The following is a 26,444-nucleotide window of genomic DNA, read 5'->3' as shown; positions in this document are numbered from 1 at the left end:
CTGGTCTGGTCTGTTCCTTATCTGAAAAAGAGTTAAACTGCAAAACAGATTTATTTGTTAACTGTTTCCTCATATAACTAGCTAATGAACTGTCAGCCTCTTGCTCTGCTGGCATGAGAGCTTTCCACTGAGGCACATAATATGATCTCCCAAAAATCATTTCAAAGGGAGTCAAACCCTTCACATTTGGAACCATTCTCATACTCAGCAGTGCTAAAGGCAGACAGTGTATCCAATTCTTTTGGGTCTCCTCGACTAACTTCCTTAGTTTATTCTTAAGGGTACCATTGTACCTTTCCACCAGTCCTGCTGACTGTGGGTGGTAGGCACAATGGTTCTTTAAGGAGATACAAAAAAATCTCCCAAGTTGTTGAATTGTCTGGTTCACAAAATGTGTACCGTTGTCACTATAAATCCTTTCTGGAATGCCAAATCTAGGGATTACTTCTTTTATCTGGGCTTTTGCCACTGTTGCTGCATCCAGATTTTTGGTTGGAAAAGCTTCTACCTATTTAGAAAACATATCTACAATAACTAAACAGTATTTCTTCCTTTCACACTTACTCAATTCTATGAAATCCATACAAATAGTATGGAATTGATATGGTGGTATAGGAAATCTTCCTTGCTTGGTTTTAAATGCTCCTTGTGCATGGTGCTTGTTACAAGTATGACAAGCTGCACAAAATGTTTTTGTGTAGTTTGTGTATCCATATGTTTGGAATATTTGGTTTACTAACTGTACCATCCCCCCTGTTGAGACATGGCACTGCCCATGGCTCAACAAAGCTGCATATTTAAATAAATTAGACGGCAATATCGGTTTTCTCTCTTTGGAAATGTGCAGTCCGTTTTCAAGAATTGCACTTCGTTTTTCCCATTTTTGTCTTTCTGCTTTTGTAGTAAGCATCTGCATTGTTTTTAACATGTCAAAATCTAAAATCTCAGAGGGTTGTAATTCCTCATTCAAAAGTAAAGTTTCTGAGTCTGAGGCTGCTTGCTTTGCAGCTGCATCAGCTCTTGCATTACCTTTCGAAATCTTATCCTGTTGTTTTGTATGAGCTACACATTTACAAATAGCTACTTTGGTAGGTAACTGAATAGATTCTAATAATTCCAAAATAAATTGCGCATGATTAATAGGTTTTCCACTAGATGTTATCATTCCTCTATTTTTCCATTGTTGTGCAAATACATGTACTGTAGAAAAAGCATGCTGACTATCAGTATACATGTTTACATGCTTGTTTTTTGCTAAAGTACATGCCCGCATCAAAGCTATCAATTCTGCTGCTTGTGCGGATAAGTTATGTGGTAAGGATTGGGCTTCTAAAATTTCAGTGTCTGTAACTACTGCATACCCTACTAGATTCTTTCCTGTAGGGCCCCTTCTGCATGAGCCGTCCACGTAATATGTCACCTCGGCATTATCCAAGGGCATATCTGAGAGATCTTGTTTAGATAAAGCTAACTGTTCAATTTCCTGCAGGCAGCTGTGTGGTGTGCCATCCGCAGGAGTTGGAAGTAATGTTGATGGATTTAATGTCGTACATCGTTCAATTGTCATATGAGGTTGGCTCAGCAATATAGTCATACATGAAAGTTGTCTAGCAGGAGAAAGGTATGCCACTTTTTCTTGCAGTAAAATTATTGCAACTGCATGAGGCACTCTCAATGTGAGAGGGTGGAATAACACCACTGAGGCTGAAGCCTGTACTGCCATTGCAGCTGCAACTACTGCTTGTACACAGTGAGGCAAAGATCACGCCACTGGGTCTAACTGCGATGAATAATAGGCTATGGGGCGTTGCTTGTCCCCATGTTGTTGCATCAATACTGACGTCATATATCCTTGCTTGCAATCTACGGTCTGAAAGAACCGTTTGTGATAATTTGGGAGTCCTAAAACTAATGAAGAAGCTATCAACTGCTTCTACCTGCAGAAAGCCGTTTCTGCTTCAGGTGTCCATTGTAAAATATCTTGTGCTGCCATTGGTGTCTTATATATCAAGTCAGTCAGTGGAGCCGATTCCAAAGCATAATTTGGTATCCAGCTCTGACAAAAATTAGTTGTTCCCAAGAAGGACATCATTTCCTTCTTGGTTGCTGGTTTGGGTGCTTGCAAAATTGCTGTTTTTCTTTCCTCGTCTAGTATTCTACCTTCATTGGATATTACATATCCTAGGTATCTAACTTGTTTTTTCCAAAGTTGTAACTTATTTTTGTTTACTTTGTGTCCCTGTGTTGCTAAAAATTTCAATAACTCTACAGTATCCTCCATGCATTGTTGCTGGGTGGGGGCTGCTAGCAAGATGTCATCTACATAAAGTAGAATCTGACTACCTCCCGGTGGGGTAAACCCTACCAGGTTGCTAGCCATTTCTTGGGCAAATATTGTTGGGCTCTCACAATATCCCTGTGGTAGTCGAGTATAGGTATACCTTTTACCCTGAAATGTAAATGCAAACCAATATTGACTATCAGGATGTATAGGTATTGAAAAGAAAGCATTACTGATATCTACCACAGAGAAATACTTCTGTTGCGGTTTTAAATCATTTAACAATGTATGTGGGTCTGGCACCGTAGGTGCTCTAGGTATTACTGCATTATTTACAGCTTATAAATCTTGTACCATCTGCCATTTCCCGTTTGCTTTTTTAACAGGAAATAGGGGTGTATCACATGGTGAATCAGGAGATTCTACCAGTACTCCTTCTTTGAGTAGTGCTGCTATTATAGGCTTGATTCCTATTTCTGCATCCTTTCTCAAAGGGTATTGTCTTTTCTGTGGTCTAAATGCCAACTTCGGGGTAATTGTAACTGGTCCTGCTGTTCGAATAAGTCCTACATCTGACTTGCCTGTTGACCAAAGAGTTGTTGGAATTTCACATAAGGCCTTTTCTTCTTCTTCTAATAAAAATGCTAGTCAGCTGTCATCGCTAGATTGCAAGTGTACAGCTGGATGTGTCTGTGTCAACCAATTCAGTTTTTGTTTCTGTATCCCTTGTTCTGATAGTTCTAAATCAGTCTGTTTCTTACACCTTGTTACTTTTTCTCCTAAGTCTGCCCATTTTACATTTTTGTTCTTTGTCAAGATGATATGTGGTAATCGATTTGATCTATATAATGCAAGGAATTTTTGAGGTAATGAACGGCTAACTACACTGTTCCCCTCAGTATCCCAGTACAAAGTACGAATTACTAATCTAGTTGCATGATTTCTGAACAATTCTTGCTCATATTCTCTATCAGGTCCTGGTGTAGTACAGTAGTATAGAGTACAGTGTAACAAATTCTGTCAATCCGTGTCGAGGGAGGGGGCTTTACTGATGGCTACGTTCATCAGTTCCTCGGTTACTGCCCCTGGACCAGTCGTGACTAGGTCCTGGCTGTACCAGTAAAAAGTTTCACCCTCCGATCGCACTACAAAGGTATCCATTTGTCTCTGCACCTCCATACCTTGTACAGTTGGAACTACTGCTATGCCAAATATCTGCATAAGTTCCCTGCCCAATAGGTTCACTGGACACTTTGCAGAAACAACAATTTTACTTCTCTGGGTCATACCTGAAACAGGGTCAGTTATTGCTATATCATGGGAAAGTGGTTCCCTGTATAGCTGTCCATTTGCTGCTTTTACTAGTATATAATCAGGTGATTCAGAATGTTTCGGTAACTTGGAGGGGTGTATCAGGGTCTGTGATGCTCCTGAGTCACACAGGAAGTTGACTTCCCTTCCCTCCACAAGAAGTGTAACTTCCAGTTTCGTATCTGCTAAGTAGAGCTCTAAGCTCAGTAATGCTAAGTCCAAAATTTCACTTTCTTCATCCTCCATATCTACTTGCACTTCCTCTATTCTTCTATCACATTTACATTTGTTTTTTGTGTATTAACTTTCCCTGATGATTTTTGATTTTCCCATGATGTATCTTCACTATCATATAGTCACTCCTCATCTCCCTTATCTTCTGTAATTACCTTTTTGTTCTGCTTACAATCCCTTGCTAGATGTCCCTTTTTCCCGCACTTGAAGCATTCACCTCTCTTTTTCCTCTCTTCAAAATCTTCTGATCGTTTGTCAGACTGTTTGTTTCCCTGAGCATTCTTCTTGCCCTTTTTCCCTGACTGTAACACAAATACTTCAGCTCCATCTTCAGCAGTGAAGACTTGCGCCTTCTTTTTCTTTTTACTATTAAAATGTCTTTCAGCATGTCTAGCGTATTCAAGTAAGGCTTGTAGCCTCCCTGTTTGATGGTCTATCATATGCTTCGTAATGAAGCTACTAATAGGTGCAATGCAACCTTTCAAAAATGCATTTTTCAATTTTTGTTCATACAGGGAAATCATTTGTTTGGTTCTCAGGAACCAACATACCGTTATGATTATTAAAACATTCTAATAATCTAGCATAGTACCCATCTATTGTCTCATTTTCTTGTTGTATGCATTGATTAATGCAAGTCCAGTCTGCTCTAGGTTTTCATTTCTCAGAGATTCGGTCTGTAAGACCTTTCACTCTGTTGTCTAATTCTGCGTCACTATGTGGGAGTGGTTTAAGCTCTGCATTACGAGGATTCCAGGTGCCACAAATCATGTGCCAATCTGGACCAATAATTTGTCTTACTACTTTTTCTACTTTTTCCCCATTCAAGTGGTAACTCAGCCTCATGCCTTGTAAATCTTCTAAAAATTTCATAAAATTAACTTTCGGATGGGAGATTCCCTCAGTAGCTTTCTGAATATCCTCCGGTGTCCATGGTCTATATACTAAGAGTGTTGGATTATGCCCTTCCTGCCCTGCCTGAAGATTTGGGACCTCTATAAGTGGGCATATTTCTTCCTCACTCTCATCCTGTAGGTTTCTCTCTATTTGATATGATTCTGCATCCCTATGTATTTTACATGTCCAAGACCTAGTTTCAATAGGATCTCTAACAAATGGTTGTGGTCTTGCTGAAACTTCAGGATAACGCGGAGGTGGACCAGCCTGTCCACTCGCTTCATATCCTGAAAAGGGTAAGGGGGGGGCAAGGGAGGAGGAGAAGGAGCTGTTGCTATTACCAAGTTATTATCTTCTTTGTCTAAAAATAATGTTTTTGAATTTTTTAAGCTTCTGTTCTCTACGATTTGCTTCCTCAATCCACCTGTGTGCCTAAGGAATGCCTAATTGTCGTTGCTTTTTTGCCTGACCTCCCGCATCAGATTTAAGTTGCTTAAGGAGTTTAACTAGTGAGGTTTTTATCTAGTTTACCATCAAATTCATATTTAACCCATTTCGTATAATACCTAACGTTATCGGAATGCTGTAATTGCATGTATTTTGCATCTTCAGTTAGGGGCGGATCTCGTGATGTTTTAGTGCACTGATTTCCCATGGCAAAGAAAATGTTACGTAACCCTTTTTATCATGTGAGATTAGAAGTTCAGTTCCTTTTCACAGTTTATCTAGAATAACTGCCAACCTTATTCTGTTACCCTGATCTATGACCAAATATACAGTACTTCCTCTTGTCCCTGATCTGCAAAACAAATCTTGACAACAATATACTGTAACCTAGTCCCTGATCTAAAACAGAAAAAAGGCAAAATCTTCCTACCTGAGCCTCCGGTATTGAGTCGTCCAGTATCCGCTCTTCGGCCACAGATCAGAAAGTGGCCAGCCTCTTTAAACGACAATTCAGTCAGAGGTCTTTTCACCCAAGAAGAACCATTTCGGTAACTTCTCCTGCGCAGTATTTGACCACTGGTAGACTCTGATCTGCAGCTGTCCGAGGGAATTCCGGCTAAGAAGGACCAAACTGTTAAATAAAATCAAGAATTCAATACACTGGAGGTTCAGGTTCAAAAGTTTACTAGTGTACACCAGGAGGCAAAAAACGTACAAGTACAGAATTTTGTCTAACATGAAACAGGAAGCACACAATTTTATATAGTTCTAACATTCAAGCTGTGCCCACCTTATTGACATGGTATGTCACAGGGCATCTACATCACTTTAGTTTACAGTCCTCTATTCATAAAAACTGCTGATGCTGTATATTTTTAAAAAGTTTTCCTCTAGTAACAATACGGCCTTGCTATCCACCTGGTCAGACATAATGTCTTTCTGTAAAGTTACTTCTTCAAGGTTTCACATCAGTTCGAATACAATGGTGGATTCAATCTTCTAATACACATCTTTGTTCACTGTAACACTTTCCCACCAGCTGCATGCTATCTTAGTAACACATATACAAGGCCAAATCATCCCAGCAGGAAAGAGCAGAAGAGTTCATTATTTCACACATTTAATTTCCTGACTCAGCAGATAATCACTTGTGAAAAGCATAAACATTAAAATTTGCTAAGCTAGCATCTGCCAGGGTTGGAGGTCAGCTTGCCTCAAGCCACACTGCAGTTTCAAAACTACTTACATTTACACATGAATTAATCATTTCTATTATATGATTAATAGAATAAAATGCATTATATACTACCTTACTTTTAAACTAGCATTTCTCATATATTCAAATACACATTTTTCTAACAGTATTAACTGGAAATTTTCTCCATTTGTTAAACATCTGTTTGTTCTGATTTCCTGCCAAGGAGAGTATCATAGAACTGATTTTAGTTTCCCACCCTCCATCCCTACTGGTGTCTTTCTCTTATACTTGGTGGCTTTACAGCTGCCCGCCCCTACTGTAAATTTGATCTGGGACACTCCTCCCAGTCTAGTGCCATTAGATCATTCTACCTAATACAGAGAGAAGATTTGAGAGGGCCAACCCACTTAGTTTCTTAACTTTGAATTATCTTCTGCTGCTCCATTCTCCTTTTCCACTTTACTAAAAAAAAAAAATTCTAACCTTGTGTCCTGCCTTTCCTGTAACTAGTCTAGTCCAGATACAGATTTGCTGTATCCAGGACTGTTTGTAAGCTTCTGAGCCCCCAAAGCCTTCTGTGTTGGAGGGAAGCCTTCTAGCTTATCAGTGAGAGTGGTAAGCCCTTGGTAGCCTATCTACCACAAGAGGAGTAGTTTCTGGCTCAGAAATGGTAGTTTATTGGCTGTTTGGGCAGTTTTTCCATCTCTTTCAACTTTTTGGTTTAAAAGCCCACATTTGCGCGTGTTTCTCACCTTTCCTGTAACTAGTCTAGTCTAGATACAGATTTGCTGTATCTAGGACTGTTTTTAAGCTTCTGAGCCCCCCAAGCCTTTCTTTGTTGGAAGGAAGCCGTCTAGCTTATCAGTGGGAGTGGTAAGCACTAGGTAGCCTATCTACTACAAGAGGAGTGGTTTCTGGCCCAGACATTGTAGTTTATTGGTTGTTTGGGCAGTTTTTCCATCTCTTTCAACTTTCTGGATTAAAAGCCCATGTTTGCACTTTTCCTGCCTTTCCAGTAACTAGTCTAGTCCAGATATAGATTTGCTGTAGCCAGGACTGTATGTAAGCTTCTGAACCCCCCGCCAAGCCTTTCTGTGTTGGAGGGAAACATTGTAGCTTATCAGTGGGAGTGGTAAGCACTAGCTAGCCTATCTACCACAAGAGGAGTGGTTTCTGGCCCAGAAATTGTAGTTTATTGGTCATTTGGGCAGTTTTTCCATCTCTTTCAATTTTCTGGTTTAAAAGCCTGCATTTGCACTTTTCCCATCTTTCCTGTAAGTAGTCTAGTCTAGATACAGATTTGCTGTATCCAGGAGTGTTTGTAAGCTTCTGAGTGGTGCCAAAGTCTGCTCCTCAATTTTTCCCTTAGATGTGCTAGTTCTCTCCTTTCCTGCACTTTTACTAGCTTGTTAGTCTAGCACTTTACCAGACTTCTTGTAATAATTATTGTAGCATACAAAAGTACTACCAGTACTAAACTTTCTACAAGGAAACAGCTCCAGTATTTATTATTAATGCCCACCCCTCCAGGCATGTCTAAAGGTCATCTCCCAGTGCTTTCTCCTATTAACCTGGTAAACTTGGGCATCCTGAGGCAATGTAGCAACTGCTTCATATACACTGACAACCCTGTCCTCTTACCTCCAAACACTCAGACCTGCGAGAGATGCACTTATTTATCCAAACTGGAAGTCACACACTCTCCAGCCAAGACTGAAAGAGCTGGTCAAGAGGAGAAGGTCAACACTTACACCACACCACATGGAACACATAGCCCTCCAGAACACACACCAGCACTGCCTTCACATAAAAACACAAACCACACACCCAACTTCATGGAGGCTCTCAATAAAAATCTACCCAAACAGCAGAGACCTCCAAGGCAGAAATGCACTCGACCGCCACAACACACAACTAATCATGAAGCACATTACTCTCCTAAACTGTGTGCCACTCAACTAAAGCCCCTAAGGCAAAACAGCATGCCCAACACACTAGTCATAGGTGAATCAAAAGTGAGGCACACTGATGTCCCACTCACTAGGCTGAATAAGGAGAAAGTAACAGTCAGATGCCTGTCAGGTGTCAGGATCCATCACATAACGCATGCACTCAGGTCCCTCAACAACAGGTACAAATACGACTCTGTCATTGTACATGTGGGTGTGAATGACCTGAGATGTACCTCCCTGGTCTACATGAAAAGAGACATGGAGGAGTACTCAGATTATGCAGCCCAGGTGGGTATGATCCTAGCCCTGAGCAGCATCTTGCCATCACCCAGAATGATACCACAGTACAAGCAGAAAATGATTGATTTCAGCAACTGGCTAAGTTTCAGGTGTCATTCTAAGGGGATCCAATATCTGTCTGCCTGGGATGACATGATTGACATACCTCGATCCTTTGCTATTGATGGCCTGCATCTGTCACCCCTGGGCTTCTGGATATTGACCAAGAGTCTTGCCACCCCTATAGTGCCATTTTTAGGTGGTGTTCCAAAGACCAAATTACCACCGTAACAGCTATAAACAAATGCAATCTGAGTGCCATGCTGCTCAATGCTAGAAGTCTAAATCTCAAAATGCACATGCTCGAAGCACTCCTTAAAATGGAGAACATCAACATTTGTGATGTAAGAGAGACCTGGTTCAAGGCAGCAGAAAGCACCACTGCACTACCAGGCTATAACTCATTCCACACCTTTCGGCCCCAGAACTTGGACCTAAGCTCCAAAGACAGTGGTGATTCCATATTCATAAAGGATGTGCACACTTCCAGACTGGTAGCCCAACAAAATGCATCTGAGATACTTCAGGTGCAGCTAACATTGGGTAAGACAGCAATTCAGGTCATAGCCTACTATAGGTCCCCAACCATGGCCCAAGAATCACACTCCATGTTCCTAAGAACCCTGTAGAATATTAAGGTCCAACCTAACACTCTCATATTGGGCAACTTCAACTATCCCTCCATTAACTGTGAAAACTACTCATGTACCAATACACTTGCTCAACGTTTCCTGGAATTAATTCATTCCAATGCCCTGAAACAGCTCATTCTTAACCCCACTAGAGGTAGCAACATCCTTGACCTGGTCATTACTAACGTGGGCGACCATTTCTCTACACCAATAGTCAAATCCTCCCTGGTTAGATCCGACCACAAACTAATCAACTTGGAAATCCACATCCCTCCCATCCCCCACCCCCGCAAAGGTAACCACCATGAAAAACTTCTCTAAAGCAATCTTTGGACTCCTAAAAATATTGGCTTCCTTTTTTTGGAGGAGAGCATCTTGGTTCTATTGGGTATGGCAAGACCCATGCATTTGTGTACGTATTCGTACAGTGCATTGATGTACAATTTGGCAGTCATGCAACTATTCTCCATTTGCATGGGTGCTGTGAAGTTTGCTATTATTAACTCCCCAAGTGATGTTGACATCCTACAGGAAGGCCTCACTGAGACCAACAACTGGTGTCAGAACCATGGCCTTAATCTCAATGCCAAAAAAATGTGTTGTCATCCCCTTTGGGAAAAAAATGGTTCCCATGAATTACAACATGGATGGCAGTCCACTGAACACAGAAGGTGTTATAAGAGATCTGGGAACACAGGTTGACAGCAACCTCTCTTTTGACCACCACATTGCCACTGTGGTCAGAAAGTCCTTCTATGTAGCACATCTCATTACTAAGGGTTTTGCATCCAGGAAGAAAGAGGCCATCATCTCGCTCTACTCTTCCCTCATTGGGCTAATCATTGAGTACAATGCCCCATTTGGCATGTACTTTACTAAACACCTGCAGCAACTGGAGAGGCCACAAAAATACCTCGCAAAGAGGATCCTAGGCCTTACACATTTGTCCTATATGGACAGACTCAAAAAACTCCAACTATTTTCTGTCTCATATCACCTACTTACAGGCGATCTCTGCTTGACTTACAAAGCTATGTCTGACCCAGCTCTGTCAGAGATGTTACATCTAATGAAATCACAATCCCTCCACACTACATGCTCCAGAGACCTCAGCCTCATTACCACAATCAACAGAACATGCTGGAGGGACAGGTTTATAACCCAGAGACTGCCCATGCTATGGAATAGACTTCCCATACATATCAAGCAGAGCACCTCACTGGCCCTCTTCAAGAGAAATCTTGATGAGTGGGTGGGAAATAGAAAATTCACCCCAGGGATCACTCCAGTGACTTTATTCGACAGAGGCACTGGGAATTAAGGCCGGGTGGCATGAAGCCAGGGTAATTGTATGGGCTAGTCTTCTAAAGAGCCATTAGCTTAGTACACACCTATGAACCTATGAACCTATGAACAAGTTCTGGTACCCTTGGAAAGTGTAAACAGGAGCTTAAGAGATAAAACATTTACAAGTAGAAGCCTGAAACATAAACCGTTTACAGACTGCCTTTGTCCATTTGAGACTTGGGTATGAAACCAGGGAAAACATTTCCTATTCCCCATCCAGTTGTCCAAGTTGCACTTGAATTGGGTTAGGGAGAAACTCTGCTTCACATTTATGTACTACTTCAGAGAGGCTATGTAGTACATTCAAGATTCTTCTTGGTTTCCAAGTATATAAAGTACCTAAGGTCCATATCAGATCTAAACCACCTACACCAGCATATAAGGAAAGAAAATTACAGATGGTTACAATATATCCAGTTCTTCCATGTTTACAGAAGAAAAACGTCTTCAGGATGCCTACCAGCAAAACCAGATAGTCAAACATCTGAGAAATTCATGATTCTCACATGTTAAGGCTGGAGTCAATCAATATCAGTTCTCAACACTCCGTTTTGGTCCCATCATTATCTATCAGAGTATTCATCTGTTGCATGGCAGCTTGAATCAGGATTTCCCCAGCTACAGGGAACACAGGATTTCCCTTTCTGGTTCATAGGTAATTACTAGGTTATCAAACCAACTGGCATTTTAAGACTAGACACCCTTACCCACAATTTGTCAAAATATTGCTGACATGTCAATACCACAAGAAATGTAATGGTTAATATATAGGATTGTACACATCAAGTGCTCACAGGCTGCCTCTGTCCATTAAGGACACAGGTGCCAATCCAGGGGTAAATATGCAGTTTCCCATTCTGTGGTTCAAGTTACATTTGAATAGGATTAGGGATGAGATTTGCTTCACATGGATGGGAAGCATGTTCCAGAGAAGGAGTCATCTTTGAAACACATACCTCTCCCTCCAGCATGCCATGTTGATGTCACAAATAAGATTTAGAACCTGAAAACATGTATTTTGGATTCTGCTTGGTTTGCAGATGTGCAACAAATCCATCAGTGTGGGATCAGCGGATGCCTTTTAGGCTTTGCATACATTTCTGCACAGTATTCTGTAGGAGACTGTATACAGGGATAGGGTTTCAAGATGGTTAGTATAAGACCTATAGTTTGTTCCTTATGTTCTTTTTTTTTGTGAGAAACTCTGTGGTCTTCCAAGCTGATGCAAGTGCCTGGTCAGGTATGTGCTGAAAGGAGAGCTGTACTCAATGACTGGTGCCATGAATACAGTGGAACAATGACCTCCTTGGACATGGATGCTATTCCCTTAATTGGAGGTTTTACAATGTAGAATTATTTTTTTCACCACTGTAGACACATGATGATCAGAGGTCTGGTTACTGTCAACATACATTCCCAGATCACTGACCACTGAGTTTACTTTCAGGGGTGTAGTACCAATGTGGTCATTTCCAGTGGTGGCTGTCTTTCAAAAGAGAACTGTTATGTTTTTTTTTTTTTTTTTGCATTGAGTTTAGTCTGTGGCTCTGGCATTAGTTGTTTTTCTCTGTGCCATACCCTCTTTAAGGATATCCATCTCTTTAGGAGATTGAATGATCATGCTTAGTTTTCAGTCTTCTGCAAAATTGGTCAGCCAAACAGAGGACTGTGATGTTTGCCTTGACTTCAAATAATTATATGCTAGAAATCTGAATCTGGATTATTTTAACACTATTTAAGTCCTTAACAATACTAGTGACCATCACAAAGCTCTAGCTTAAGCTGGCTGAAGTGGCATTTGGACATATTGTAATTGGATGCCCCCTGGCCACAAGGACCTGTGTAGACAGTTTTCCTCTAGAGAGAATATCAAATATTCAGTCCAGCATTACTTTGCTTCTGTCTTATCCCAAGTTGACAACTGCTCTGTCCCTCAACGTTCTTGGCCTAAAGGCAACAGTGGCATCCTTGGTCTCGTTTGTGAGGTGCATGATGTGGCTTGTCAAATGGATATTTAAGGTCAAGTGAAATTAAAATCTGGGATATATTCTTTTCAGCTCAGATCTCAGCAGTCTGCCGTCAATATCTTCACACAACAATGGACTTGTGGGAAACAGCACAGACTCTAGATGATGCCTGTCAGAGGAAGAGTTGTATAGACCAACCACTTTGGGCACTGTGGTGTGCAGTATCTTGCAGATAGGAGAATGCAAATGATAGACTGAGAACTCGGTCAGAGCTATCCACTCAACGGTGTAAAAACTGGCTCTAGGTGACTGAGTGACGGTGACTAATGTCACCAAAATGAACTTGGGTATTTGCCATTGAGGACCTGGCCTACTCCAGTCTATTCCAGTGACCCATGCTAATGGTGGGAGGAGGGTCTATGTGTCCCTGTTGTTCAGTATGTGCCTGCCATAAAAAGTCAGCAACCCTGGGTCAATAAGCTACTGGCAGGCCAGTGCCCAGTTGCCCAGCTTGGACAGTTCTGTTGTGCAAAAGCTGGATGTGAAACCAATCAACTTACCAAACATGACATAAGGATTGCTACACTCAATATATGTTCACTGACAGGATGGAGCTAGGAAGTGGATGACTTGATGGTAAGAAGGAGGCTGGACATCCTGTGTATCCAAAAGACAAGATGGTTTGGCAGTGCAGCAAATACACTTGGCTTGAGAACCAGAGTCTGCTACTTAGGAGGACAGACTAGAAAGGATTTGGGAATTGTGGTGGAGGAAAGGCTTCATAAGGCAGTGAAGGATGTCATCTGAATTAGAGACAGACTCGTGGTAAATGGACTCCAGTGTGAGGACAGGGCAGTATTCATAATTTCAGCCTATTGCTCACAACAGGGTTGTGATGTTGAGGAAAAGAGTGCATTCAGGAAGCAGTAGCAGGAACTACTAGATAAAGCAAGACAACTTGAGCTGACATTAATAATGGGAGAACTGAATCCACATATTTTGACAGACAGAACAGGATATCAGTAATGTCTGGGTCCACATGGGTGGGGCAACAGGAATAAAGAAAGAGAGGACATGCTAAAGTTCTGTCTTTCAAATGGCTTGATGGGGGTCAACACACGGTTCAGCAAAAGAGACAGTCATAAGATCACATACAAGAGTGGCTAAATGTATCTCAGTTAGATGTCCTCCTAGTATGGAAAGAATATTGATGTAGACTCAGTGACTGCAAAGTCATCCCACAGCATAAACCAATACTTGCCACAGTAAGCTGCAAGCAGTGTTCAGAGAAGGGTCTGTGGTCAACAAGGACTAGGCTGAAGACCTGGAAGTTGACTGAAGAGAAAGTACAAGAGTTCATGGAAACACTAAGGACTGTAGCACCTCAGTAAGAAAAGAAAATCATTGAAGTTAAAGATTGGCAGCACCTCAAAACAGCATGTGTGAGGACTATAGAACAGATATGCAGCCAAGCCAAGTATAGAAATAAGGTGCATAAGGAAAGCTGGTGGTGGAATTCAGAAGTCCATGAAGTCATTAAAAGAAAGAAGTAGTGCATGAAAAACTAGGAGATAGAAAAGATGGACCAGGCTAAGAAGGAATACCAGTTAAAGCAGTTGCAATAGCAAAGAACAAGGCATCAGAAACATTGTACCAGCTTCTGGAAAGTGACTCTGTAGATGGCATAAAGAAAATCCATAAGGTCACAAGGCAAAATCCGAAAGATAAAGAAGGTAGCCATCAGTCACCCTTCATAAGAGATGCCAGAAAAAAACTGCTCACCAGTACACAGAACATCAAAGGCAGATGGAAGATGTACTTCCAGTAGTTTCTGAATGAAAAAAAAACAAAAAAACAAAAGATGCTATACTTCCCCAGCCACAGACAACAATAAAGAAGAGGAGTCCACCACACCACAGAAGAAGTAAGATCATCAATAAGAAAAATTAAATCAGGGAAAGCAGCAGACTCAGATGAGGTCAGGGCAGATTTGAACAAGATATCAGGAGAATTATGGGAGAAATGTCTACTGAGGGTACTCATACAAGTATGGATATAAAGGAGTATCCCACTAGAAAGGAGAATAAGCATAACAGTACCAGTGTAGACATACAAATGGGACTTTCATAACCATGGGCAGTATAGAGATATCAAACTCCTGTCAAGCTGCATGACAGTTTTGGAGAGGGTAATATGACTTTGTCATTGTTCATGTTGGTGTGAATGACCTGAGACATACCTCCCTGGACTACATAAAAAGAGACATGGAAAAGCTCTCTGATCATGTAGCCAAGGCGGGTATGACCCTTACCCTGAGTAGCATCCTGCCCTCACCAAGAATGATACTGCAGTATAAAGAAAAAATTATCAATTTTAACAATTGACTAATCTTCTGGTGTCATTCAAAGGGGATCCAGTGTCTATCAGCCTGGGACGACATGCTCAACAAGCCGCGTTGCTTCACAAGAGACTGCTTGCACCTGTCACCCCTAGGCTTTTCAATACTGGCCAAGGCTCTTGCTGCCCCCATAGTGCCTTTTTTAGGCAAGGCTCAAAAGTCAAACCCACCTCTGTAAACAGCACAATTAACAAAAAACTGAGGGCTATGCTACTCAATGCCAGGAGTTTAAATCTCAAAATACACGCACTCGAAGCAATCCTCAGTATGGAGAACGTCGACATCTGTGCAGTAACTGAAACCTGGTTCAAGGATTCAGAGAGCACCCCAGCACTACTGGGCTACAACTCATACCAAATGTTTCAGCCACAGACCATGGACCGAAACACAAAAGGAGGGGGTGTATCCATATTCATCAAGGAAACCTACACCTCCAGTTTACTGGCACAGCATGATACCTCTGAAATCATCCATCGGGCAAATCTGCAATGCAAATTGTGGCCTGCTACAGATCACCCTCCATGACCCAGGACCACCACTCAGCCTTTCTAGAGACACTGGAAAACATGAAGGTCCTACCAAACACTCTGATATTGGGCAATTTCAATTACCCTACCATTCACTGGGAAAACTACTCGAGTACAAATTCCCAGGCCCAGCGCTTTCTAGACTTCATCAACTCAAATGCCCTGGATCAGTTGGTAAACTCCCCTAGCAGAGGTGAAAACATATTGGACCTGGTCATCACCCACATGGGCGACAGGTGTTCCACACCGGAGGTCAACCCGTCACTGGTTAGAGCAGACCATAAACTAATCACTCTGGATGTCCACACCCCACCACCATCCCCAACTAAGGAAACCACAGTAAAAAACTTTTCTAAAGCAAACTTCACCTTACTTAAGACAGAGGTGGTAAGTTTCACAGCCCCCACGCTAAAGGATAAAGTTGCCCAAGATGCAGAAACCTTTACAATTGCACTCTATGAGCACCTACAAGGATGCATGGATCGTGCCATCCCTAGCAAAACCAAGACTCACACCTCTAAGAGAAGGAAACCAGTTTGGTGGACCCCTGCAATAAACAGGCTATACAACAGAAGGAGGAAACTAGTTCAGAAAAAAAGCAAATCCCAGGAAGGAAAGACATCCCTGATCAGTATCACTAAGAAACTAAGGTCCCTCATGAAATCATCCAAGGCTAACTTCGAAAGAAAAATAGCCAAGGATTCAAAAGATAACCACAAAGCCTTCTTTTGCTATGTTAAGAATCAAAGTGGCAATTCACAGATATGCACTGAACTAATGCAAAATAGCACAAAATATACTGAACTTACTGATATTGCCAACATCCTGGCAGATAGATTCAGTGCAAACTTCACCCCCCCTCTCACCTCCAAAAGGGCCCACAACAATACCGGAAAAGTGTAGTGTCCCAAAAATCACAGACACACAGGTGAAAACAGCCCTTTCAAAAGCCAAAAACACAGCGTCACTGAGACCAGATGGTGTCCCAGGCTGCATCTTGCATGAACTACATAACAACTAACCCCCACCTAAACACGCTGTTCAACTCCAGCCTGTCCACAGGCTACATGCCCATAGAATGGCACACAGCAATGGTTATTCCTCTCCACAAAGGAGGGGCCACAACTGACCCTGGTAACTATCACCCCATAAGCCTGATTAGCCTGGTCTGCAAGGCTATGGAGTGCATCATTATGGAACTCATTAACAAAGACATTGGGAACCTCCAAACACTTCACTCAACCCATTTCGGCTTTGTTAAGGGCAGATCATGCCTACTAAACCTGGTTGACTTCTTCGAGACAGTCACCAAGGCCATAGGAAGGAAAGGTGGTTCACACAGCCTACCTTGACCTCGTCAAGGCTTTCGACGCCATGCACCACTCAGGTATTACAGAAAAGCTCACCAGCCTGAACATAAACCCCTACATCATGAGATGGGTTGCAAACTGGCTTACAGACAGAACTCACACGGTAAGAATAGCAAGCTCCAGGTCTGACTCTAAACCAGCCACAAGTGGTGTCTCATAAGGTTCAGTCCTGGGACCCCTACTGTTTGGCATATACTTCTCAGAAGTACAGGCAAACACAGGAGGACTATGGCTAACCGAGTTCACCGATGACTGCAAACTGGGAGCCATAATTGACTCTCCAGCTGACATGACATCCTCCAAAAGGGCCTTACTGAGATGGACTCCTGGTATCAAAGTCATGGCCTCAAGCTAAATGCCAAAAAATGCATAGTCATCCCGTTTGGGTAAAACAAAACACCCACGAATTACCACATAGGTGGCAGCCCCCTTAATACAGAAGAGGTAATAAGAGATCTGGGGACCCAGGTAGATAGTAATCTCTTCTTTGACAATCATATTGCCAAAGTAGTTAGGAAATCATTCTATGTGGCCCATCTAATTACTAAAGGGTTCACATCTATAAATAAAGAGGTTATAGTGCCCCTCTACTTGTCACTCATTAGACCCATCATAGAGTACAATGCCCCATTTGGGATGTACCTCACAAGGCACTTCCAACAGCTGGAAAGACCACAAAAGTACATCACCAAGAGGATTACTGGCCTCAAACATATGTCCTATGCAGCCTGACTGAAAAAACCCCGTCTGTACTCAGTGGCATATCGCTTACTCAGAGGTGATCTCTGCCTGACTTACAAAGCCATGTCCAACTCAAAATTGATGGACATGATCCAACTAAAGAAATCAAAGTCATTGCAAGCCATGCACTCTAATGAGCTAAACTTCGCCACAACAATAAATAGAACATGCTGGAGGGATAGATTCCTGACACAGAGACTCCCCATTCTTTGCAACAAAATTCCAAATTACATCAGGCAGAGCCCCTGTCTAACACTCTTCAAGAGAAACCTTGACGAGTGGATGGGTAACAGAAAATACACCCATGGGATCACTTCATTGGCTCTGCTTGACAGAGGATCAGTTAATTAATCAATGGGGCAGCGAAAGCCGACTCACTCTGGCTAGTCTTATAAATGCCCTCGGGCAGATAGCCAAGTACCTACATATGAACCTATGAACCTACAATTGCTAAATGAATATGCAGAATGGTACAAAGTAAGGTGGGAGGCCAGCAGTTCAGATGCAGATAATGATGCAGCACAAAAGATCCAAATTATGTAGTGAGATAAATAGTTGAGAAGAAGCTAGAGTTGAGGAAAGAGTCCAGTAGGTAATTCTTAGACAGGGTACCAAGAAAGCTGATTTAGATGGTCCTGTGATAGTTCAAAGTCCCAGAAGCATTGCTAGAATTAGTACAAGCTATGCACAAGAGCTCAATGACATAAGTATGAACAGTGTTAGGGCTCACAAATGGGTTCCCAGTGAGAGTGGGTTTGAATCAGGGTTCAGCTCTGAGCCCAGTGCTATTCATACTGGTTATAGCCTATGTTAGTAAACAGGTTGGAGGAGACAGATTAATAAAGTTGCAGTATAAATACAAAACTCTGAACAAAACCTTCAGCAAAGGATAGGGGAATGGAATGCAAAACTAAAGGCAGATGAGATGAAAATTGTACAAATAATATAGTTGTAATGGCAACAAATAGGGGGGGTCAGAAGAATCTGAAAAGTGAGTTAGCAGGGAAACTAGTGAAACAAGTTAACAGCTTCAAGTACCTGGGTGGGGTGGTTGAAGAGAAGGGAAGTTTGAATGAGGAAGCCAAAGCTAGAATTAATGGAGCTGCAGCCAACTGGCACAGAGTATCAGGGGATAGTGTATGACAAAAGAATGTCAAAGAAGATAAAACGTAAGGCATACAAACAGTGGTGTGACCAGTACTACTATATGGTACAGAAACGTGGGCAGTGAAGGAAGAGCAGCTGAGGAAATGGGAGGTGATGTAAATGAAGTGCCTGTGATGGGTAGGATACACACCGTAAGACAGATGAAGAAAAGAGGACATCAGAACAGGAGCCCAAGAACGTCCAATTGCAGAGAAGTCAAGTATAGGATATTACAGTGGTTTAGGCACACATCCAAGAAAGTGGAAGACAATCTGGCGAAGAAGATTTGGGACAGACAGGAGAAGAGTAAAACAATGGCATCCAGAAAAGAGATGGATGAATTGTTTCAGAGAAAACCTGTGACAGTTAGACGTACCTGTTGAAGTAGGAAGGAGAGTGGCATTGAATTGACAGAGATGACAACAGTTGATGCAACATCCTAACCCCATGTTGAAAACATGGGAAAAGGGGAATTGGGAATGATGATGATTGTCTTCAATTGTGAATTCCTAGCACAGTCATTCCCAGGGCAGTCCATTTGTTCATTGCTCCCTCAGTTTGACCAGCACCACAGAGTAAGCTTCCATCCTAGAGTTGGGTGAGTATTTTTTGGAGCACATGCTCTAAGGAACCTGATCACAGGAAGAAGTTTTGCTACTCATCAGTGTCCTGGAGATGAAGGCAGTCTTCCTCATTTTGCTTGCTCTTCAGGACTTCCTACTTCAAGGGTACAAATGCCATCAGTTTGGGCAATATATCTGTGGTTTTGTATATCAACAAGCAGGGTGGAACCAACTCCTGCCCTCTCTGTTGAGAGGTTATGAAGCCATGGGAATGAGCCATGTCATCTCACAGCTTCCTGGCAGAGACACATATCCATAAATAGACCATCTCAAATGCAGCAGCAATTTTCCTGAATGCCTCCACAGGAATATACTCTCTGGGATGATGTGGTCCAGCAGTTGCCTGGTTTTCCCTGTTTTCTATTGAAATGAAGCTTCTGCAGAAAGCTAAAAGCCAAAATTCCTCATTATGGTTAAACCAAGTAGGTTTCCCTTTGCGGTGGTATCAGCTGCTATAGAAGCCTCTTCTCCAAGCTAATGTTGTACAACAACTCCTAACTTGTAATACATATTCAAAAGTTCGTATGTTCATAGGTTAGTACTAGGCTAACGGCCCTAGGGCCTATACAAGCCTAGCCAAACAATTCCCTGAATATTTCTTCCCACAATATTTATTTCCCTGGACCCCTGTATAGGTTCATAGGTAAATAATTAATGATTCTGGGTTGTAACTTAAAAGAGACAGCAGTTCAGCCCACTTACCCAGTTAAGAAAATGCAAATAAATATATAAATAAATAAATAAATGATATTGGTTTATTGACCTACCTTACTGGCAAGACTTTCTCCAACTAACCACATGTTTTCTTGCTGTTTCCCTGATGGCTAGGACCCCCTTACATGCTTTTAATGTGGTTCAATTCCATAAAGCAACCAAGAAGTCTTCTAACAAGAAAATACACAAATGTCAGTTACTTCAGTGGCAGCTAATCAACATCTAGTTTACTTTGTAGATGCTCCAATGCCAAAGTTCTACAGTGTTTAAATAATAAAGTTGTTCAATAGTCCTGTAATTCTACTGTTAAAATGCATTTAGCAGCCATTTTAACTTTTGTCAAAAAAAAGAATTCCTCTTCCTTAGTATCACAAATGATATGTGAAGCATTTGTGACAGGGTTTGTCATATGTATACCTCACCACAGGGACCTGTATGTCCCTGGAACTTACATTTTATGCTGGAAATGTGATGCAGCTTTATGAACCTGCAGCTAAAGTACATATTAAGTACTTATTAGAGAAGACATTTTTCCTTGAGTTGGTTACCTCAGCCAGAATAGTTTCCAAAATTCAAGCTTCCTATTATTAACCTCTGTATATTATATTCTGGTAAGACAAAGTGTTCTTGATTTCAGACCCAGCAGGTGTGCCAGAACTAGCAATGGAAATGAATCCTAAACAGTTTTCCTTTATCCTTCTATCAGCATTCTAACCAGAGAGAGTACTTGCTTAACTGCCTCGATATTCATCAAGAACTAAGCTTTTATTTGAAAACAGCAAAGAATATCAGAATCAATAACCAACTTTTCATATATTTCCAACACAACAGATTCAGGCAGAAATTATTGACTGTCCAGGTGGCTCAGATTGCATTGTGTTTTGTAATGAGAAGTGCTATATGACTACCAAATTAACTTAAAACACAGACTAAAGGACCAAAGTGGATGCGGTAGTAAAAACCAACAAAATGATTTGTTCCTAAAGCTGTTAACAATACATCCATTTCTTCTAGAAAGCATGGGTCATCTTATTGTTTGGATATTACACTTGATAGGACAAATATTATTTCCATCATTAATTAAAAACTGGAATATTTTGAAAGGGAATTCTGAATTAATTAAAATTATGGGACAAAAGCCCAGTTTTGTTTATAAAAATACCTTTAACATCAAACATGTTACAGATTCTTTTTGTCCTACTCTAAGGACCTTGACTTCCAAGAACAATGGTATGTACAAGTGTGGGTTTTGTCATTTTTGCAGGTTTATATTATAGGTCCCATACATTGAGTTGCTTCATTTAAATCAGGCTATACCTATTAATGGGGTTTTTAATTATAAGACTGAAGGGATAGTTTATATTGCAGTTTGTTCACATTGTTTAGAATGTTATGTAGGAATGTCTACTAGATGTATTTATAATAGGATTAGGGAGCACATGTATTGTATAAATACTAAGAATTTAAACAATGTTTTACACAAACATACATTAAAATGCTCTGGGTTTAAGAAATTTTTGTTTGCCATATTAGAAAAAGTCTCTGATGATTTGAGAGGGGGAAGTTTTAGAAATCTTATAGAACAAAGAGAGACATTATGGCAATTAAAGTTAGGGGCTAAACATACACCTAGTATGAATGAAGCTATTAACATTGTGTTTTTTAAAAAATAGAAAGTTGAATGTATATGAATAATTTTTAATTTAGTGCAAATCTCTTACTTGTATTTCATTGTTGTGTAGTTTTTCTTAAGCATATGTCTTTTTAAATTGAGTATTTTAATTAATCAATTTGATATCTTAATTGGTTTTCTGTGAGAGTATATATTGCTGTTTTGAACAAAAAAATATTTTTCTGATGAAGTATTGTTGGTCGAAAGTGACAATAAACTTTGTTTTTCACTAAAGACAGTGATCATTTCTGTGGTGGACCTCACATTAAAATACAGTAGTTTTTTATCTCTTTAACTTAAAACACAGTCAATGAGAGCTATGTCACATTATTAGCCTTTTTCAAAAATTCCCCGTTGATATTTATGTGGCTACAACCCTGACTTCACTACATACTTTTGCAAGACACTAAAATATGATAGTAAGGTCTAGGTCTTTCTCAAGGGCTGTGAATGGGCTACATCATGTGGGATATAAAAGTTATGTATATAGTATAGTATTTGATCTTTATAATCTACATCCATAAACTTCAACAAATCCACCCACATTCTCCCTTCCTTTTGCAAATCATTTACAGTTTAGAGACCTGTTGTAATGGCCCCAAGTTTGTCTTTGTGTTTTTTGGGTGTATGCTGTCCATAGTATAAATTCAGTTTAGGGAGAAGGGAATTTGTGACACATTTTGGAATCAAGGGAATGAGCGTTGGAGCCTGGGTGAGCCTTAATTTGCAAGCAACTGCTGCCTATGGCTAAATACTCCTAGTGCTGAAGTGAATATATAGTCACGAGTACTTAGTGGTAAGTGCATAACATTCACTTCTGTCATAGCAACAACAAAAACAGCAGGAAAGAATTATCTTTAATCTCCATTAGATGGATGTATCCCCATCTCACTCACTTACTAATTCTATTAACTTCCAGGTCATCATATCTCAGGTTAAGTAATTGTTTGCTCAAAATGTCAAAAAAATCTTGACAGTAAAGCAAATTCTATGATTTCTGAACATCCTTGCTTTAGTTGTCCTGTGACTATAGAGGTACATACTAGTCTTTTGAGCAGTGGGTAAATCTTTATTCAATCCACATGCTTGTCTAGCTGTAGATCTCCCCAGATATTTTGAGGGGATTGTTTCCCTAATAAAACCTCCATAATTTACAATACATAGCTGAAGGTAATACAGAATCCTCTGCTGTTACCATGAAAAAGAAATGCAAAACTGCTAGAGTATTCTTAGATGCCTGATAGGCCCTAACACTCTGCATGTACCTTAGAGACTAAGCAAAGGCAGATTGCTGGCATTACAGATGGTCACTCTCTTGGCCTTTATACTATAGAAACAGTGATACAAAAATGTACTAGTTCCATCAATACCTACCTCATGTAGCATATAATATGTCTTTATGTTCTCTGGTCATATTTTCATTAAATGTAATATATTTAGTATGGTAAACTTGTTATTTTAACTTTTTCTTTTGCTGTCAAGTCTTAAATTATCAGATAACACTGATGAACACTTTTTTCACCTCAAAATAACTCATATCTCTTTTATACAATAAAATGCACAGTTCTGTCTAAGATTGTCACAATTGTCATATATTTTATTCCATTCAATATGCACTATAATTATTACACAGATTCCTTATATAAAGTATCTTTTGGGGAAACTTTATTTTCAGACAAAAGTTGTTTTTCCTATGAGTTGTAGAAACACATCCTTTCGACTAACAATTTTTCAAAAGATAATTTCCAAAAATAGTGAATTGACATAAAAAAACATTTATTTTTGCAGGGGACAAGCCCCCCCCGAAATTTTATATATACATATATATATATATATATATATATATATATATATATATAAAATGTGTGTGTGTGTGTGTGTGTGTATATGGGAGTGCCCCACAATGAAGCAAAGGGCAAAAATAAACTTCAAAACTGCATCACTGGCTTGAACCATAGAACACATTGAGGTAAAATTCACAGAAGCAACATTGCATTTTCATAGAACAGTACATTAAAGAATCAGCCAGCACAAAAGTATAAATAAGCCCTTATATTCTATCCAAAATGCACTAGAAACATTATGTAGTTTCCCAATGTAGATTAGCATTCAGAAAAATTGTATTTTCAAACAAAAAAATTATGTTGATATAAGCTTCAGTAATGTTTCATAGAATTTTCTTAGACTCCAAATTCACTTGACCATGAAGTTACTTTTCATTGCTGCAAATTCTGTGAAGTATACACCATCATACCTTTCTGCAATTTTCCAGGTCAAATCTCTTATATAGTGAAAATGATGAATGCAGCCTCCAATCTGTATGTATGTTGGAACTTAACATAACACCATCCAAACAATAAATCATATCCCTGAAATGACAATTCACTGACCAAGACTGAATTTTATTAATCCTGGAATTCACACTACTCTATTGAGCAGGCTTAATAAAGGTGACAGTGTGAAGTTAAATGGTTGCTAATCCTATTTCCTAAAGTTCTACTTCATGGAATTGAGTGTTGGCTGTAGCAACATTAAAAGCAGCAGCCATGCTTGCAATTACTATTAAAACTTGTGCATCTATGACAGAATGAAATTGGCTTCAATCGCATATTCAGTCAAGTCTCTATGTTAAGCACTTTGCGATACAAAACATGCTACATAAATACATTTGTCTGCTTATTTTGATTTTGAGTGATAGTTCTGTTGCTGTGCACTTCTTTGGTTAAAATATCAGCCTGAGGGGTTAATAGATGGAATAGTTAAAACGTCTATGTATTTAATGATGCAGAATTACTGCTTTAACTCACCTATAGGAAGTACCACTATTGCTAATACATGAGACTAAGGAATAGTAATAATGACTATGCAGTCTGACATGGACAATCTGTTGCATAGGAAATATTATCTACTCCAGTGGATAGTTTAGTTTCAGGTACAGAATTTTTTTACTTGATAGTGCAGCAAAAAAGTTTTAAATATACAATAAATGGAGTGGATTCAAGTAAACCAAAAATTGTTTTATTATATGGGTTTCTTGCCCAAATGAATTATTTTCTTATAACTATTTCCCTTATTGCTTAATGTAGGCCCATCGCTTCATACTTTAGATGCTGGCTAAGTCTTGACACAGGAATTCAGTGGAGCTTCATGGGACCTGTATGTTTTGTAATCCTGGTAAGTTGGTATCTTTGAAAAGTTTTGATTTCCTGGTGTAAATCAGTTGATTTATTTTGTTTTCAGTTTTCTCAAACCAAATATAGACATGGTTGTATAAATACTTTAAAACTAATACTCAGAATTTCTAAAGTGTACTTTGAAAAATCTGCTCAGAATTCTTTTTACAGCATTATGTCAAACTTCTGCAATACATATACTTTTAAGCTATTCTTGAAAGCACAGTGTGATTACTTGATTAAGAATAGATCCATTACATTTACCTCTTTAATAGGCAACAAAAATGATTTTTTAAGCACCTTTATTGGTTTATCACGTGTAACATAGGCACATTTACATTTATATAAAAGTAATCAAACTGTATTAACAACTTCATAATCACGATCATTATACTTCACATATATTGCTATATATCATATTACCCAAACAACATTACATAAATTCTTCAATTCCTACCCTTATTAAACCATCACTTACAACATAGACAGTCAGTCATATATTGATATAAAAGCATCAAACCACACCAACACAATCCTAGTTGCATGCATTTTACATTACAAAGTACACTTACACATGCCCATTTGCAATGTACATCATTATAATCTATCCAATCATTTTCAGTCAAACATTACATAGCTCATTGAAGTCATGTCTTCTTTTAAACCTTATTCTTCCCACAATTCCCATTTTTCCCATGTAGCTTGCTCCTACCCTTTTCTAAAGATCTCAATTTCAGTTGTTTTATCTCTGTTACTATATTCATTACTTCTAGTACACTTGGTTTAGATTTTGATTTCCATTTTCTAATAATTGCCTTTTTGGCAGCTACCACGATTAGCCACATCAGGGCCTTACCATGTCTAGGTAATTCCAATTCTGTATCAAAGCTCAGAAAAAATCTTCTCCATCATCACACTAATCTGCCCACCCAGCATCTCTGACAGTGTATCCCGCAGGAAATCCTTAAAGTTTGCCAACCCACCACACTCCCAGAAAATATGTTCCTATTTATCTCTTTCTTCTCCATCACACTTCCAGTGTTTGCTGTCTACCTGAGGAAAAATTCTGTGGAGTCTACTTGGGGTATAAAAAATATGTAAACACTTCCAAGCAAAAGTCCTAAATCTTCTAGCGTTTGTTGCATATTTGGGAAAATGATTCTTCTATTTCTGAATGCACAGATTATAAGGCAGCACTTACTTATGGTGGGCTGTAACTCACTGTAAGTAAGTAGTGAGACTATGTCATGCACAAGTTCTGATAAAAATTGTATGCTCAGTGTTATTGTTTAAAGTAATTTGCTACTGATCACTCACTAAACAACTGTGATAATAAGAAGCATGTGCTGCAAAGTTATTACTGCCTGTCTAGTAAATGGCATGTCAAGAGCACGACTCCATTGCATTTGCACCATGATTCTGGCTGTGCATGTCATTGACCAACAGTAACATGCAATGCACCTGGTCTTAAGGGT

At 39.9% G+C, this 26,444-nt stretch overlaps 1 protein-coding gene across 1 annotated transcript in view; it reads left to right on the top strand.

Moving 5' to 3' along the window:
- The window catches only part of LOC122810706 (fibrillin-1-like), a 532,858-nt gene that overhangs the window by 368,938 nt on the left and 137,476 nt on the right, over positions 1–26,444 (top strand). Inside the window, exon 28 of the mRNA XM_044082270.1 lies at positions 24,883–24,970. Coding sequence (XP_043938205.1) covers positions 24,883–24,970 — 88 coding nt within the window. The remainder of the gene's footprint in view (positions 1–24,882; positions 24,971–26,444) is intronic.

This window comes from Protopterus annectens, chromosome 9.part0, assembly GCF_019279795.1.
Source record: "Protopterus annectens isolate FY-2018-M chromosome 9.part0, PAN1.0, whole genome shotgun sequence".
In the NCBI taxonomy this organism is placed as follows: Eukaryota; Metazoa; Chordata; order Ceratodontiformes; family Protopteridae; genus Protopterus; species Protopterus annectens.
The sequence above is the reverse complement of the archived record's forward strand: the minus strand, read 5'-3'. Positions and strand labels throughout refer to the sequence as shown.